Genomic DNA, 18,925 nt, shown 5'->3' with positions numbered 1-18,925 from the left:
CTGTCTTACTTTAGGAAAGTTGTCTAATATTTCTGAGCATGTTTCTTTAATGTAGAATGGGAGCAGTAGGACATAATGTACATTAAGTGCTTTATACAATGCTTTCCAAACATATGAGTTATTTATAGTGACAACAATGATGATGGCAGCTCTCTATTCCTTTTATGAAGAAGGTTTTGAATGAGCTTCCTTTTGATTTATAGATTAGGTTAGCCGGAGCTTGGTAATAATCTTTCAGCTACCTAGATGCATTTGGCTCAAAGTTAAAAAACGCACTTATGTAAGTAAAAACAAACCATTAATTACCTAGATGGATCCATTCATCTTGAATATCTAAATAGATTTGGGGTTTTTAAAAAATTGTATCACCATCAAAGAACGAAGCTCGTTCACCATTAAAATTATGAAGTGTGAAGTGGATTAGTATAGTCTAAAAATGTAATAGAACATTGACTAAGTTTGAAAACCTGGTTCCTTTCTGGTCTAGCTGTGCTTTGTGATTTTCAGCAGCCCATTTAACTTCCCTTTGTCTCAGATTTCTCACTAAAGCACTAAGTGCTCTGGCATTTCTGATATTCTGTGGTTTTAGGAATACTTTTCCCTTTTTTAATTCAAGACCTCTTAATGCAAGGGTCTTTGTATACCATGATATTGTGTGCACAATGTTTTACTATTCTCTTTGGAAAGAAAGAGATGTCCCTTAATTTTTAGACAGGCTCTCTGACACCACCAGAAAAAAGGGAGAGGATAAAGTATTTAGGGATCAAGAGGATTCCTTAGTAAGACCAAATATTTTTGTCACTGAAGTGTTCTGAGGTATACCTTGATGTTTAAAAAAATATATATTGGCTAAAACACTTTCACCTTCTGGATCTACTTTTTAAATCCTCTATTCCCTGTAGTTATTAACTATATGTACCAGGCCTCTTTAGAAACTAGTGTGTTAAACTGAACCGACTTGATGGGAGTAATTATCTATAGGACTAATTTTCCAAAGAAGAACATTGTTTAGAGTAGCGAAATTATAAGTCTACTTAAGTGTGTTATAAAGCTGTTCAAGAAGTAACTTGGCAAGTTTTGTGAGTGAAAATGTAGTGCTCAAGTGCTTTAAAAGGTTATAACAAAGACAAATGAATTTTTTAAAGTTTTGTGAAAATGTTTTATTTGGGGGAAGTTGAGTTCTAGATGACGGGGCAGTTCCAGAATGTAAAAACTTTAGGTATATACATGTCTGCTAGGAGATTCAAGGAAGGAAGGAGGTAGTTAACACTGATGACTTGAAGTCTTCTGTGATTTTCCCAGTGCATACTCAGGTGGCAGCTGTGGGGTGGTGAGCCTTTTCTAGAACACACAGAAGAGAATGGGAATATCACACAACATGTATTCTCTGTAATCCTGTGTTACGTTTCCTAATAAACTACTCTTTTCTCCTTGGGGCGGGGAGAGGGGAAAGAACCTGCTTTTGATACTACCTCAAAAAAGGTACAGTACAACTTTTTTTCCTAACTATATATTTCTACCTTAAATTTTAGCACGATGGATCGGGATAAAGTGGGCATCCCCACAGATGGTGATTCACATGCAATCACTTATCCACCTGCAATTGTCGTTTATATAATTGATCCTTTTACCTATGAAAATAAAGACGAGAGCACTAATTCTTCTAATGTATGGACTTTGGGGCTACTTCGATGCTTTCTGGAAATGGTCCAGACTCTTCCTCCTCATATTAAGAGTACTGTTTCTGTACAGGTAAGAATAGTAAATGTTGCAAATTAAATTTATATAAAACAATTTGATGTAGATAGAAGTTTCAAAAATACTATTCTGTATCCAAATTAATTTTTTTAAAAACCAGGTTCTATTATATTTTACTTTAAGTGATATTATGATAGAAATCTTCAGGAGTTTATGAAGATAAATTTTACAGTCATATCACATTAATAGAGGATAAAAAGATTGCATTTAAGTACATTAAATATTTCTCTTGTGTTGCTCTTATAAACTAATTTTTAAATTCATATGCTTAAATAGAAGACTAGAGCATGGGCCTATATAATTTTTTTTTCTTTTTTTTTTTTTTTACGTTTATTTCGTTGAGAGAGAGGGAGACACAGAATCTGAAGCAGGCTCCAGGCTCAGAGCTGTCAGCACAGAGCCCAACGTGGGGCTCAAACTCATGAACCACGAGATCATGACCTGAGCCAAAGTCGGACACCTAACCGACTGAGTCACCCAGACACCCCTAGAGTGTGGGCCTATATAAACTAGAATTCTAAATAAGACAGATTTCAAGTAAAAGTAGTAAATAATGATATTAACTTTTTTACAGATATTTTGAATTATTTCTTTATAGACTATAACAGAAGTAATCAATGGCAGTATTAATATAACTGCTGTGTAGAAATTTTAAAGTTTTTATATAACCTGTTAGTAAAATTATTAAAAACCTATGTAATAAAATATAATTCTTTAGATTATAGTTTTAATTAGGTTTTATTTAAATTTTCTGGTAAAAGTTTTTAGAGATTTAGACCCACAGTTCTTTTTATTTTTATTTTTACAAGTTTAACTTTGTAATATTTGCTTATAATTCTTAGATTGTTCCTTGTCAGTACCTGTTGCAACCTGTGAAGCACGAAGATAGACAAATATATACCCAGCATTTAAAATCCCTGGCTTTTTCGGCCTTTACCCAGTGTCGGAGACCACTTCCAACATCAACCAACGTGAAAACATTGACTGGCTTTGGTCCAGGTTTAGCCATGGAAACTGCTCTTAAAAGTCCTGATGTAAGTATGTTTTCTGTGACCAAAATTATTGAATGATTATACATTTTATGATTTTATACAAAACTAAGTATAATCCTCTGTTTATTTCTCATTTTCCAATTATCTTATAATTGAATAGAGATATCACATTTTCAGTAAAAGATTTTTAGGATTGCATAGTACCAATAGTACCTTAATTTTTTATTTTACAGAGACCAGAGTGTATTCGACTTTATACACCACCTTTTATTCTGGCTCCAGTGAAGGATAAACAGACAGAGCTAGGAGAAACATTTGGAGAAGCTGGACAGAAATACAATGTTCTTTTCGTGGGCTACTGTTTATCACATGATCAAAGATGGATTCTTGCATCTTGCACAGATCTATACGGAGAACTTTTAGAAACTTGTATCATTAACATCGATGTCCCGAATAGGTACTTCTGTTTCCTTAAGTGTATCATTAGATCATCCATTTAAAAATACTCTCACACACACACTATGTTTCATTATTAATGAATAGAAAAATAGAAAATTGGAAGGTTATATCATTAAGTTTTGGAATTGTGGGTGATATTCACTTTTTTTTTTTTTTTTTTTTTTTTGGTAGGTAATATATTGTATAATTTAGGAGTATTAGAAATAATTTTGAGAGGTGTCAGACTTCGGCTCAGGTCATGATCTCATGGTTCGTGGTTTGAGATCGAGCCCCACATCAGGCTCTGTGCTAACAGCTCAGAGCCAGGAGCGTGCTTCGGATTCTGTGTCTCCCTCTCTCTCTGCCCCTCCCCCGCTCATGTTCTGTCTCTGTCTGAAAAAATAAATAAACATTAAAAAAAATGGAAAAAAAATAATTTTGATTTTTGTTACATAGAAGAGAGTAAAGTACCTAAATTCTATGTAATAAGGCTTGACACAATGATTTTAGCCTAAAAAACTTTGAAGCATGGAATGAGAGAGCCTCTGCAATTTAAAAAAAAAAAATCTAGTAAAGCATCCTAGGACATTTATTTCTCTCATGTGCCATCTAAAATATAGTCCCTAATTAACTGCATTAACTTCATTTACTAAAATTGTTGACTGAAAATTTTGCCTTTTAAATTAAATATTGGAGTGTCTTCTGAAAATGGTGGCCTTATTTTTTAGAATTCTTCTGGTAGTAATTAGGTATCATGGCTAGTTATTTCTGAAGGTTGTAAGTAATAGATCACAACAGGTAAGCCTCATATTAAGTTATAACTTAATAGACATTTCTAGTAATATATTTCAAGGCTAGTGAACATGGACTAAGAGAACCTGAAAGGCAAGTCCATGAAGTAATTTTCAAAAAATTTTGAGGTTTGGTTCTATCCTTTATTATTTTTTTTTATTATATAAAGGTTCAGTTTCTTTAAGTTCAGAAATTGGTTATATATAGAAATATTTGATGACTATTAGATTATAGTGATGCTGAAGAAATGAAATATAGAAACATTAATTTTATATTATTATAATGTTTTATTGGTTATTTTTAATAAACCTTAGAGAAGTACTTCATACCTTATTTCCTTGACACAGTTTTTATTATTTATTTATTTATTTTAAGTTTATTTACTTATTTTTGAGAAAGGGAGTGAGAGAGGGGGCACAAATCGGGGAGGGGCAAGATTCCCAAGCAGGCTGCATTCTGTCAATGCAGAGCCCAGTGCAGGGCTCATACCCACGAACCATGAGATCATGACCTGAGCTAAAATCCAGAGTCAAACACTTAACCAACTGAGCCACCCAGGCGCCCCATAAGTTTGATTTTTTTTAAATGCTAAGTTAGCGAGCTTTGGAAATAGTATGCTTATCTGTGAAGGTTGAGAAAGAGTAGAGAAAGAATAATATCACCTTTCCAGTACAAAGATAGTATTGCCATTTCACTGAAGTAGAAAGGTCCAACTCTAGAGTTTTAGAGATCTGGGTTCAAATCCTGACACTGCCACTTACTGGCTATGTGATCTTGAGAAAACTACTTTAGCCAGCTAAGCTTCAGCTTCTCTGTAAAATTGGGAGAATAATTTTATCTGCCTCATAGGGTTGTTAGGCTGAAATGAGGTATAACATGTAAATTGCGCATAATGCTTGTTATGTGTTAAGTACTTAGTCAATCATTGCTCAGCCAGAGAGTGCTTATGTTATGTACTTGCCTAATAAAGGACTTATATGCAGAAAACCCAACAGTGTTGTTTGGTCTGAGAAACATAGTGTTTTGTTTGATATTCTTCAACTTAAAGTATGAAGCAAGGGTTAGCACACCACAGCCTTTGGGCCAAATCTGGTCACACCTGTGTGGTTAGGTATTCTGAAGGACTGCGTTCATGCTGCAGCAGCAGTTATTGTTGCAACAGAATCTTGATGGCCTGGCCTGCAAAGCTTAGTATATTGGCCCTTTAGAGAAAAAGTTTGACAATCTCTGGTGTAGAGCAGTGTTTCTGGTGAATTTTGATGGTTCATGAACTATTTTTCATTTTAAAAGTTAAATATTTTAATGTGTTGGGGCGTTTGGGTGGCTCAGTCGGTTGAGTGACCAACTTCGGCTCAGGTCATGATCTCACGGTTTGTGAGTTCGAGCCCCGCATCAGGCTCTGTGCTGACAGCTCAGGGCCTGGAGCCTGCTTCAGATTCTGTGTCTCCCTCTCTCTCTGCCCCTCTCCCACTCATGCTCTGTCTCTGTCTCGGAAATAAACATTTAAAAAAGAATTAAAATATTTTAATGTGTATTATAAAAACACAAACTAGCATAACCTATGATTTTATGTATATTCTTGCTTAGGACTATGTAGAGTGTCAAGCATTAAAATTAAGGGACCAGTTTTTCACAAATTTGAGCTCTTTTAAAATGTCATATGAATTTTAGAAATATTTAATTGTCTCTTGTATTCTGTACAATAGGGCTCGTCGGAAAAAAGGATCTGCTAGAAGGTTTGGTTTACAGAAACTTTGGGAGTGGTGCTTAGGACTTGTACAGATGAGCTCATTACCATGGAGAGTTGTAATTGGCCGCTTAGGAAGGATTGGTCATGGAGAATTGAAAGGTAAAATTGTGCTTTTGATTGTTAATTCATACACTGTTCAGACTACATCTATGTAAATGTACTGAATAAAATGCAGAGCTTATAAAACTAGTTGTTTTGTTTTCAAAGAGGAATCACAAATATCTAGTTCACAAATGGCCTAATTCCAATTTTGAAAGGACATTTTACTTTGTTTTGACTTAATGGCAGTGTTATTACTACTGTCCTTTTTTTTTGTCTTCCATTTTTTCCTCTTTTTGCCCATTATTGCAGCTCATCCCCTATTTAACAGATCAATTGATGTTGACCTATATTAAAATGTATGATGTTGAGTAATGTCAGCAAGATTTTTGGTTTGATGATGATTCCTATTTGAGGAATGCAGTAACTTAAAAACCATTATGTTTTAACTTTGGTTCTGCAGGGTGTTAACAATGCTGTTACTTTGGATGTTATATTTTTACTGTTGATACCCACAGATTGGAGCAGTTTGCTGAGTCGTCGAAACTTGCAGTCTCTAAGTAAAAGGCTCAAGGACATGTGTAGAATGTGTGGTATATCTGCTGCAGACTCTCCCAGCATTCTCAGTGCTTGCTTGGTAGCAATGGAACCCCAAGGCTCTTTTGTTATTATGCCAGGTTAGCTATCCTTAGTTTATATCCGATTTAATTCTTCATGCACTTGCACTTCTAAGTATCATATAAAATTGATTCTTCTATTATTGAAAGAAAAAAAATTCTCTTTTCAGATTCTGTGTCAACTGGTTCTGTATTTGGAAGAAGTACTACTCTAAACATGCAGACATCTCAGCTAAATACCCCACAGGACACATCATGTACTCATATACTTGTGTTCCCTACTTCTGCTTCTGTGCAAGTAGCTTCAGCTACTTACACCACTGAAAATTTGGACTTAGCTTTTAATCCCAACAATGGTAGGTGAATTGTTCTTTAAAGGTTTGCAAATATAAAGTAAGTCTTGATGATTGTGGCTAATTCATCTGAAGAGTTCCTCCCCAAACCTATCTGCATCCTATAAATGTTTATGAAACCTGTGAATGTTACTTTATATGACCATAAAAGACTTTACATGTGTGATTAAGTTAAAGATCTTGAGATGAAGAGGTTATCCTGGGTAATGCAGGTGGGCCCTAAAAGCAATCACATGTATCTTTACAAGAAGGAGGCAGAGGGACATTTGCTTACACACAAAAAGAAGAAGGCCATGTGATGGAAACAGAGGGAAGCAAAGTCAGAAATGATGCTATGCTGCTGACCTTGAAGATGAAAGAAGGGGCTATGAGCCAAGGAATGCAAGGAATATAGTTCTAGATGCTGGAAAAGACAAGAAAAGCTTTCCCCTAGAGCCTCCAGAAAGAGAATAGACCTCCTGGTACCTTGATTTTGGCCTAATAACCAGTACTTTGATTTCAGCCCAGTAAAACTGATTTTGAATTTCTGGCCCCCAGAACTGTAGAGAATTAAGATATGTTTTTTTAAGTCATTAAGTGTGTGGTGGGGCACCTGGGTAGCTCAGTCAGTTGGGCATCTGACTTCAGCTCAGTCATGATCATGAGGTTCATGAGTTCAAATTGGGTTTGCAGCTATCAGCGCAGAGCCCACTTCAAATCCTCTGTCCCCCCCCCCCCTGCCCCTCCCCCACTTGCACTCTCTCAAAAATAAATAAAACATTAAAAAAAGTTTGTGGTAATTGGTTAAAGTAGCAATAAGAAACTAATACAACCATTCTTCTACTTTATTGATACTGGAACTAGTGCTATGAATTGTCTCAAAAATATTTACTTATTTTAAAAGGCAACACTGATCATAAAATGTTTGTATAGGTTTTTTGCCTGTGCTGTTTACCTGTACATAGACAATAGACTTTGTGGCACATTTTATATTCCTTTATAAATTGATTTGCCAAAATAATATAGTAATTTATTTAAACTGCCATAGTAGGGATATAGCTTTTGTAGATGAACTTAATAGATTACATTTTAGTAGAAGAGAAAATAAATGATATTCCATTGTTGCCCTGAATTACCTTAGAACACGGTACATCTCTAAAGTCACAAGTAGGGAGTATTTAATATTCTCTTCTTTTAATGTGTTTTACAATAACTTGAATATTTTATTTAATAAAGAACTAGAGTATTAATTGTGCATAGTCCCATTTTAAATATATTTTCATTCCAAGCATGCTGTTTTGTATTATTTTACTGTTGCTGTTGTAACAAATTAACACATGCTTAGTATCTTTAAACAACACACATTTATTTTCTTATAGTTCTGGAGGTCAAAAGTCTGAAATCAGTCTTAAGTGGGCTAAAGTCAGGGTGTCTGCAAGGTTGATTCTGTCTGGAGGCTCTGAGAGAATCTGTTTCTTTGCCGACATCTAGAGACCACCTGCACCTCTTGTCTTCCATCTTCAGCAGCAGCAGCAGCATAGCATCATCATACGTCCTTCACTGACTCTAACCCTACTGCCTCCCTCTTATTAGGACCCTTGTGATTACATTGGACCCACCTGGATAATCCAGAATAATCTCCCCATCTCAAGATCCTTAGCTTGATCACATCTGCAAAGTTCTTTATGGTAACATATTCACACATTCCTGGGATTAGGATGTGGACATCTTTGGGGGAGGGCATTATTAAGACTACCACATGCTTGTGTATAATATATAGTTGTTTATATGGCTTCTAGAACAATACCTATCACATAGTAGGCATTAAATAGATGTTAATTAACCCATTTTGATTAAAATTCGTTAATTTATTTTAACCCTCTTCTGCAAGTGACCACAGGATGTGAAAAGTGGAATATTTGTTTATTTTTCTTTCTCCTATATAGATGGAGCGGATGGAATGGGTATCTTTGATTTGTTAGACACAGGAGATGATCTTGACCCTGATATCATTAATATTCTTCCTGCATCTCCAACGGGGTCTCCCGTACATTCTCCAGGATCTCATTACCCCCATGGAGGTGATGCTGGCAAGGTAACCCTGTTATAAAAGCTTAATCTAAATGTCATTCATTAACTTAGTAACGGATTGATAAATAGAACACTATTTTTTCCTTGGAAATTAACAAGAAGTGAGAATTATAGTACCTGCATGCACTTTTGTCTTACAGATGTTAATACCTGAATCGCATATTTTTTCTTCAAATTCTTATTTAAATTCTAGTTAACATACAGTGCAGTATTTGTTTCAGGAGTAGAATTCAGTGGTTCATCACTTACATACAACACATAGTGCTCCTCATATCAAGTGTACCCATCACCCATCCAGCCCATCCCCCCATCCACCTCCCTCCATCAGCCGTCAGTTTGTTCTCTATTGTTAAGAGTCTATTAAAAAAAAAAGTGTCTATTATGGTTTGTTTCCCTTTCTCTCTTTCCCCTCTCCCATATTTTCATCTTTTTTTTTTTTTTTTTTAATGTTTATTTTTGAGAGAGAGAGAGAGAGAGAGACAGAGTGCAAGCAGGGAAGGGGCTGAAGAGAGGGAAATACAGAATCCGAAGCAGGCTCCAGGCTCTGAGCTGTCAGCACAGAGCCTGATACAGGGCTTGAACCCATGAACTGTGAGATCATGACCTGAGCTGAAGTTGGATGTTTAACCCACTGAGCCACCCAGGCGCCCCGTCATCTGTTTTGTTTCTTAAATTCCACATATGAGTGAAATCCTATGGTATTTCTCTTTCTCTGACTGACTTATTTTGCTTACCATGATACAGTCTAGCTCCATCCACATCGTTGGAAATGGCAAGATTTCATTCTTTTTGATGACTAATATTCCATTGTGTATATGTACCATATTGTGTATATGTACCATATCTTCTTTATTCATTCATCAGTCAATGGATATTTGGGCTCTTGCCATAGTTTGGCTATTGTTGATAATGTTGAATTATATATTATAAAGAGTCTCTAAGGCTCTGCTGTCCCTGACTTCATGTTTTCTTGGCTTTAGTCCTTCGTCTACTCACCATAGCTTCTAATCAGGTATGGCTAGACCAGATTATTTGAGGATTATAGTATATGCTCTAATCTGCCATTTGTATCAGGGCTGTGAGGAGGAACATAATAGAAATATTAATTTTCTCATAAGAATAGGAAAAACACTATCTTCTTCCCTCCATCCTAATTTTTAGTGTTTAGTGTTGAGAAGCAGCTGTCTTGTTCTTCTATTTGAACTCAAAACTGATTGGGCTTCATTTGAGTAACATCTTTATTTGAGTGAAATTAAATATAGTTTTTATTTGATTATAATAGTATGCATATGTTTAGAACCTGCCTATTTGTTTATTCTTTAGAGCCTGACTTTAAAATAAGGAAGGATCTTTGCCCCATCTTACCTTGTATCCTTTCCTTTTGTTTTTAACTGGAAAAAGAAGTAAGATCATTGGGGCACCTGACTGGCTCAGTTGCTAGAGCATGCAACTTTTGATCTTGGGGTTGTAAGTTTCAGCCCCAAGGAGGGTGCAGAGATTAATTAAAAATAAAAAAAAAATACTAAAAAAACAGTGAGAGTATTAATGTGTGTGTGTGTGTGTGTGTGTGTGTGTGTGTGGAAAAGCACCAGTAATCTCATCACTTTTAAGAAAACCATATGTACTTGTAGCAAATTCCCTTTCACATGTATTTGTTACAGCTTCCAATATGTATAAATAAGTATCATAAGTTTTTTAACCTTGTTTTCCCATAATTTGTTATGTCATTCCCAAAATGTTGGACATTTAAGTTTTTTTTTCTTTTTTTTAATGAAAAAATTTTAAGTTTATTTTGAGAGAGAACAAGTGTGTGCATGCAAGAGAGCAGGGGAAGGACAGAGAGAGAGGGAGAGAGAATCTCAAGCAGGCTCTGCACTGTTAGCACAGAGCCCAACATGGGGCTCGATCCTGTGAACCATGAGATCATAACCTGAGCTGAAATCACGAGTCAGATACTTAACTGATTGAGCCACCCATGCATTCCCCCCCCCCCTTTTTTTTGGTCTGTTACAGGTAATGTTGCAGTGAACCTTTGTCTGCATATCACTTTTTCTTCTTTTTATCTATTTCCTTAATGTAAATATCTAGAAATACATGGACTAATCTAAAGGATACAAGCATAAGCAGTTGGCATATTAATTTCCTTTTAAAACTCTTGAAATAAAGCTCATTCTTTTAGTACTGTTACTAATTATGATCTTCTTACTAAGTACATAGCAATTGATTTTTTTCAGTATCTTTCAGTATTTTCTAAATTGACATTGTAAGATAATGAGACTGATTGCCATTGTGTATATCTAGTGCCCATGTATATATCAAATGAACTAACACACTTTTAATTTTTCTCTCTTAAAGGGTCAGGGTACTGATCGGCTACTTTCAACAGAATCTCATGATGAAGTAACTAATATTCTTCAGCAACCATTGGCCCTTGGTTACTTTGTGTCAACTGCCAAAGCGGGTCCCTTACCTGACTGGTTCTGGTCAGCATGTCCTCAAGCACAATATCAGTGTCCCCTTTTTCTTAAGGTATTTCCATTTTAATGCCAGTTCCTAAATAATACTAATCGACGGCTTAAGTCTTAAGAAACACAGAAGTGTCTAAGGTCAAATGCATTGCAATATATGACAAGAGCACAAATTATGAAACAGCTCCACGTTTTAAACTGATATTAAGTTTGAACTTTTAATTAATCTTAAGTCATATTTCTGGGACCCTTGCTCTTATTATTTTCAGCTGCACATATGGAAGTTTAGAGCTGGGTGAAAAGTTCTATTACTTTTAATCTAATAACTTTTCATTTTCTAGGTGAGCATATTAAAGTTCAGAAAAACTCATTTGTCTAAAGTCATAAATTGGTTAGTAGACTAGGATTACAGTCTGGATCCTTTCATGATTATATGGTTATTCTTTGAATTACATCATACTGTACTTCTGTTATGCCTCAGTATTTGGGGGATTAAAGGATTCATAATTTTGTAAGACTACTTGATACTTAGACCCACTTACTACCTCCTTAAAAAATTTTTTTCTAGCTTTGTGTAAATTGCTGTGTTAAAACTATTAAGTCATTTTCAAGTACTAAGACTCCCATAGTGACTTATTTTATCAAAACAAGTTCATTAGTAAGTGCTGTAACAAGGTTGAGATACATCATATAATGGTAAAATGAGATTTGAAAGCCTTATGCAGAGTTTGTTGCTGCTGCTTACTACTTTTCCAAAATAGGAAATTCAGATCTGATTCACTTATTTTTATATATGCCCACCAGAAGTTGACAATTTTATTCCAGAAGTCATACTAACTAACCTAACTTCTTGCCAATTGATTTTTAATTGTAGGGTAAAAGTTGGATACTATGCTTTTAGTGGGTACTTGAACCAATAGGCTTGCTATCTTTTAAGCCTGTTGCTATTAAATCTTGATACTCTTGGCCAACATACCATTGAGTCAGTGACATTTGAGATTAAGCAATGAACTTCTGTAGCACATAAAGAATACAACAGCTGTTGATCTGAATTGACTATTAATGAGGTGATATATTTAGGAAGGTCAGCCAAGGTAATAAAGTTTTATCATATGAATTTTCCTCTCTTTCCAATATATGTACAGTGGTCTATATAGATCTCATTACAAGAACATATTCCCAAGTGTGTTTCTGCAAAATAGTAGTCCTTGGTGTTTCTATAAAACAAAGGGTTTTTTGGTCCTTTGGGAAATGTTACACATGCTTTCTGCCCCCTTTTGTTGTTATAATACATATGTGCACATTAAAGTCTCTGAAAAATAGCAGCAAATAACATTGTATACCTACTATTTCCCAAATTTACTTTAATACACAAGAAAGCAATTGTGTAACACCAGTTAATAATTCATGACCTTAGTGTTTCACAGAACATTTTTTTAGGAAACACCACTTTACAAAAAGTCCAAGGGACTATCCAGATTCTTTTCTACTCAATATTTATTTGCAGAGAGGATAGTGTAAAGTGGGCATTCACCCTCAGATACAGTGTAACAAGATTAGGACTTCTGGTCTGAATTACCAGGTAAGGCATAATTTACCATAATTTTGTTCACCTTTTATTTTCATACATTCCATTTTATTTCCTGTACCATAGGCAATAAAACCACCCGATGTGTTTCTCTTTGCTTAGAAAAATAATAGATTATTCCCTAGATGATTTAAAAAATCTTTTTATCTTAGAAATTAAATGGTAATTTTGGTACTGACTATATTCATTTAATCTGTAGTGATCTGTCATGTGAGACTTGTTTATAACTTACAAATGAAGAGTTATGGGCAGTTAAAGACATTTCTTTGGTTATATTCTTGAATATATATTAGAAGAGTTTATACATCTATTGCAGTTGTAGAGATCACCTAAATATAAAATAGTACCTTTTACTTTATACAGAATGAAGTCTGCTAGTATTCTGCAGTCAATACCACCATCTCTCATAGTTTTTTCACACTTAATATATTGACTCAATAAACAAAATGATTCACTTTCTTTAACTGAAATGTGAAGAAGAGTACCACATTCCTTTCTTCCACTCTTCATTGTCATACCAAAATGGGTGTGGCAGTTGTTACTAAGCCTTCGTTATGAAATTGCATGGGCAAAGGAAGGCATTCTATGTACTGTATTAGAGAGCTTACAATTCCACCATAGGTAGCTTTATTTAAAATTTGTAGCTTTGTATGTAGTATATTTGCATATGCTGACTTTTTCAGTGCTAGACCTAGGTGTATGTGCATAGTCTAAGTTCTGTGTAACCTGTAGACAGGTTTATCAGTTTAGTGCTTCCTTAAACATTTACTTGACACATCTAGGCATGTTACATGCAGAAAATAGATAATAACTTTATTTTCTTTTTTACTTTTTATTTTATTTTTTTAATGTTTATTTTGAGAGAAAGAGAAAGGGAGAGAGAGAAGCGATCAGAGGAGGGGCAGCAAGAGAGGGAGAGGAAGAATCCCAAGCAGGCTCTGCACCATCAGTGCAGAGCCTGACTTGGGGCTCGATCCCATGAACTGTGACACCATGACCTGAGCTGAAATCAAGAGTTGGCCACTTAGCCAACTGAGCCACCCAGGCACCCAGAAAATAGATAACTTTAAGTAACTTTTAAAATAACTATTAAATAACTTTTGAAGGGATTATTATGTGGTCTCAAAAACAATAGAACTGAGGAAAATTAAGATTGAATATAAGTTATGCACTTAAACAAGAAGAACAAGCATCTTTATAGTGGTGCCCATTCATTACATAGGTCTAAAATGTATTTCATCAAGGACGAGACCTTGGGAAAACTTGGGAAAATAAGGTAAAACCAACAGAACTTTTTCATTTGGCTGACTGATTACCTGTTTTTTTAGGCCTCTTTGCACCTCCACGTGCCTTCAGTGCAATCTGACGAGCTGCTTCACAGTAAACACTCCCACCCACTTGACTCAAATCAGACTTCAGATGTCCTCAGGTATAGCTCTTTTTACCATTAAAGGTTCTCCATTGCAACTTTGAAAGAGTATAATGTTGATCCTTATGTATTTTCCTCCTATTTGTCAATAATTTATAGTTGTGTACCCTTGGATCTCTAGATGAATTACATCATTCAGAATGAGTCCTTTTCTTTCTAGCATGTGTAATCTTCTGAGAATACTTTTTTTTGAAAATCAGTTTATCTTTAATTTCCCCAAGGACTCTCTCTTCCATACCTTCCACCATTTTTTAAAGTGGCTTTAAATCTTAGATGCCATAATTGGAAACTGCTTCCAAAATCTACAGTATAAGTATATACAGGACTTAAAACAGTTTATTTACTTTTCAGGTTTGTTTTGGAACAGTACAATGCACTCTCCTGGCTAACCTGTGACCCTGCAATCCAGGACAGACGCTCCTGTCTCCCAATTCATTTTGTGGTGCTGAATCAGTTATATAACTTTATTATGAATATGCTGTGATCTTCATTGGATGGAACTGTGCAAGAAGAGAACAAGGAAAAAAGATATTTCACTGCAAGATTAAGTTATAATTATCTTCTCAGTGAAAGTCATCTGTGATGGGGTCTAATTCTTATTACTTCAACAAATATTGTTTTGACTTGGGGGGAGGGGCTATAACCCTGCTATTTTTCATTGACTATACTGAACTCTTTAGGATGATGACTGATCATACAAAACGTATTATAACATTTTCGTAGCAAAATTAACCTTTTTTTTTTTCCAGTCACAGTATTTGTGAAAAGTAATGAGCCATAGTACCCAGTCATGTTAAATGAATATTAAAAGCATGGAGAGGAAACATGAGGAACAATGAATTTCAACATATGGCTTCAGAACATCAAGATGTTCTTGTATTGGATTATAGTATCTAGTATTCAAAAATGCCTGCATCTCTTATTTATTGTAAGTTTTTAAATGTATAAATTGTCTTATATTTCTTAACCTCTTTTATAAAAATTTTCCTAGAAGGTTTATACTGCCTTCTTGCTTTAAAGCAATTGGTCTAAAATATATGTAATCGTCTTAATTAAAAAGTTGCAGTAGGGTTGCTTTTAGAGTATTATTTTTTTGTAAGGGGGTGGGTGGGACAGTAAATTTGTATTGTCTCGATGTACAGTTTAATGGGGATAGAGGGGGAATAATGTCCATACCATTGTGTGTGGAGGATTTACAGCTAAGCTGTAGTTGCAGAGTACATGTACAGTAATGAAGTTCACTGTGTTTATAAATTGAAAAGGTACCGGGTCTTACAGCATTTTATATATCACACCTTTACAGAATAACATGATGGCAATATACAAGTGATATTGTTGGGTGGTTTAACTTAGAATAAAATGAGAATTCTTCAGTTATATTTTGTACTATGGTTTAGGGCTATGACTAATATTTCAGGCCATTTCCAGTGAAAGAAACTTAGTTTTACAAGAAAAACATTTGCTACTGAATGCTTAAACTAATTTTGGTGTTTAATGTTACATGCTTAAATGTTTTTTTCAGTTTTGACAGTGGCACATCTAGGCATGGGAATATTAATTATGAAAATTATCTTCAGGATCTGCTATAAGGTTGAAATTTAGCCCAGCTCTAGGCATTTTACAAATTATTTTAAGAACAGTCACTCTGATTGTTTGACTTTTTTTTGTTTTTTAAATTAAAGATTGGGAATGTATGTGAGAGTATGCATATGTATGGATGTGTGTGTGCAATCAAACTGTGGTGTAAATAGATTTCTCAGTGAATTCTGGTATTCAGACTCTATTCCACTAGTTAAAGAACCATTTTCTAAACTTAACCTGTTTCCTTTTGCCTTTTTTATTTATTTAATTTTCTTGGTTTGGAGATGGCAGTCCCAAACACCAGAGTCTGTACTTTTCTATAACACAGCTCAGATTAAGGCAGGGCATATGCCAAGGAGGATCTCACCTCCCTAAAGAAGGGACTTGAATTTTAGGGACTTTAATTCACCCCTTCCTTCAATACAGCTTTCCCCCTTCTTGTTTGCACATGCCAAGATAAATGCTTTTATGCAGGCTTTACCCCTTTAAAAAGTTGTTTCTACAGTGCTGCTCACAAGAGAGTCCAAGTTAGCTTCCTGCCTGTGTTGCTGACTTGAATTCACAGTCACCAAGTCTACCTATCTTTCTTGGAAGCAGTCTAGAAAAATTCTGAATTTGTACATTCAGTAATTCTCCACAAGGACAAAATCAGTTGTATTTACAAAACTGTAATTCAGTGTGTTTTGTTTTGTTTTTACTGAAACTTGTTTTGTAAATACTATATGCTTAGCTTAAATATCACTTTCTTACAAACAATATAACTTCTTCAAATTGTGTATATTAAAACATTAGCAAGTCTTGTTTTTTCTATAAAAAACACACAACTGGTGACAAAGGTTTTCAATCACTTCCTCAAAATTATAATGCAATTCCAAGGGTCAGCATTTTTGAAATTAGAATTTAAAGATCACATCTCTGCATTCATTTTTAAATTATGCTAGCACACTACAGATTATGTTGGCATGTTTTGTTCTATACTTAAAAAAACTTGTCTGAAATTTGAGGGGAAAAAAGATGCTTATTTGGAATATCTATAAAAAGTATCCTCTTTTTTTTTTTTTATAAACTTAGCTCAGTAGTGACTTTTAAAAATAAAAGCTATATTCTCAGTTGTTTAATATCACTAGCTTGTAGTGAACACACCTCAGTTTGAGGATAGATTTTTAAAAAATTATTCCCTGACAGTTTCTTTTATATGGAGCCATAAAGAAAGGAACCCAGTATACAATTCCTTTTTATCTGGGAACAGGGAGTAGTTCCCAAATATATAAGATTTACTGGTAAGATTTTTTTCTTCCCTTCATATTTAAGTTCACACTTAAATAGAAAATTATTAAATATCCATTAGAAAAGGTCAAGAGACTTATTTCAAAAAGTTAAGCCTTTTATGCAGGATGATGGATCTGACTTACTACCATACTGTCACAGACAAGTATGGGTAGTTTTTTGTTTGTTTGTTTGTTTGTTTGTTTAAATGGTAAACAAAATAATATATACTTTATACCAGTTGATCACCAACACATTGACTTCTTTGTTACAGTGCTAATGTCTGTTTTTTGTGCAGTTATCCATTACAAAGCAGGGTGGAAGTACAGTATTTTGGCATTTAAAAAGATTAGTTATATAATGTCTGCTTCCAGCCAGTGAGAAACATCTAGCCATACTTTCTTATGCAAGCCATTCAGTTATCAGGACTGTGAATTAACACTGTATGAATAAATTTCTGTACACCTTATTGTTTGGCCAGAAGGCCACCAAGTGTACTTATATGTAATCCTTAAATTTTAAAGTAGCTGTAATTTTTAAATCTTTCTAAACTTTTCTTAAACCACTAAAATTAAGCTCTTACTACTTAGTCAATTATCCTCAGCTGTATTCGTACTCAATTGTCAGTATGGCACAGATTACTGTATTAAACTATTCTCCTTTCGTCTTCATATTTACCTTCTGAGGTAATTTTTTAACTTAATGTGTTACTACAAAGATTTGCAGATCTTTAATCAAGCACTATGTTAATACTGTAATATTCAAAATACTATGTTGCGTTATTTAAAATGTTCAAATTGAATACATTAAAAGGAAGTTTTTAAATGCTGTTGCATCATATAATTTGCTACTCATCCACTATGGCATCGCATACCAGTCTATTAATACATTTAATGTTGCATGAGTAATGTTTTGGTCTGGGTTTCCTCTTAAGATTTTAGTTTGTCTAAATTAAAGAAAAATGTTTTTGACATACATTTTTTTTGGTCCCTCACCCTCTCCTCCCCCACTCCCAATCAGCTGGAAATCTTAACCTTTAGGTTTTTCTTGGTGTTTTAATGGGCCCAGAACTGTGGTTTAAATTTTCATATATATGTTTTCTCTTTTGTGGAGTATTAATTAAAAAACTGGATTTGGGACCTAAGATACTCCTCAGGTTGATGTATTCATGAAGTTTTAAAATAGTTTTAGTTTTCAAAGTAAACTGGATTTGTGGACCTTAAAGTTACTGAGTTTAAACTACAAATTGTAACGTCATTACTGGACATGTCAGCATCAACTCTCTCAAATAGCTTGGTCACTTTATGAAGGGGCGTTTTAAAGTTGTTGTTTAGCAGTGACATTTAATATGGTCCAATTGCTTTTTTTTTTTAATGTGACAAAAAAAGAATAAGGAACAAACACTATTGCTGCCGAATGCCATAACACTGAGTTGTACAAATTGTGATTGAGGAAATGAAAAGGTTTATACTTTTTAAAAAAAACAAAAACAAAAAACAAAACTTCAAATGGAATAAATTATTCATGAAGCCTTCATTGTGGTGTCTCATTTTGTTAAAAATATTTCCATCTTAAACTTAAGTAAAAATTAGTGGTATTTTTTGTTGTAAGTCGAAAAGGGTAACCTAAAAATTGTACTTTTAATATCTCCATCTGAAGTATTTTATTAAAATTTTTCTAACCACATTAGTGATTAATATACAGGAAAGTTATATGTGTACATACATACTCCTTTTAGGCTCATCAGTTTGGTATCCTTTTTCTAGTCCAAAGCTACCTTCAGA

General features: G+C 34.4%; 1 protein-coding gene across 2 annotated transcripts in view; it reads left to right on the top strand.

The window, feature by feature from the left end:
• Positions 1-18,677, top strand: part of MED13 (mediator complex subunit 13) — a 109,573-nt gene extending 90,896 nt beyond the window's left edge. Inside the window, exons 21-30 of one of the 2 annotated variants that reach the window (XR_006297835.1) lie at positions 1,533-1,752; positions 2,601-2,792; positions 2,984-3,207; positions 5,687-5,829; positions 6,288-6,446; positions 6,557-6,742; positions 8,665-8,813; positions 11,165-11,338; positions 12,785-12,859; positions 14,194-14,296. Coding sequence is in view for 1 of the 2 variants with exons in the window: in XM_043583871.1 (XP_043439806.1) it covers positions 1,533-1,752; positions 2,601-2,792; positions 2,984-3,207; positions 5,687-5,829; positions 6,288-6,446; positions 6,557-6,742; positions 8,665-8,813; positions 11,165-11,338; positions 14,194-14,294; positions 14,646-14,778 (1,681 nt within the window). In the remaining variant the exon portion in view is untranslated. Of the gene's footprint in view, positions 1-1,532; positions 1,753-2,600; positions 2,793-2,983; positions 3,208-5,686; positions 5,830-6,287; positions 6,447-6,556; positions 6,743-8,664; positions 8,814-11,164; positions 11,339-12,784; positions 12,860-14,193; positions 14,297-14,645 lie in introns of those variants that run through there. The other variant, XM_043583871.1, reaches the window with a different exon arrangement.
• The last annotated feature ends 248 nt before the right edge of the window (positions 18,678-18,925 follow it).

The sequence above is a fragment of the Prionailurus bengalensis genome, chromosome E1 (assembly GCF_016509475.1).
Source record: "Prionailurus bengalensis isolate Pbe53 chromosome E1, Fcat_Pben_1.1_paternal_pri, whole genome shotgun sequence".
In the NCBI taxonomy this organism is placed as follows: domain Eukaryota; kingdom Metazoa; phylum Chordata; class Mammalia; order Carnivora; family Felidae; genus Prionailurus; species Prionailurus bengalensis.
Note: the sequence above shows the minus strand (reverse complement) of the source record. Positions and strands in the feature narration are given on the sequence as shown.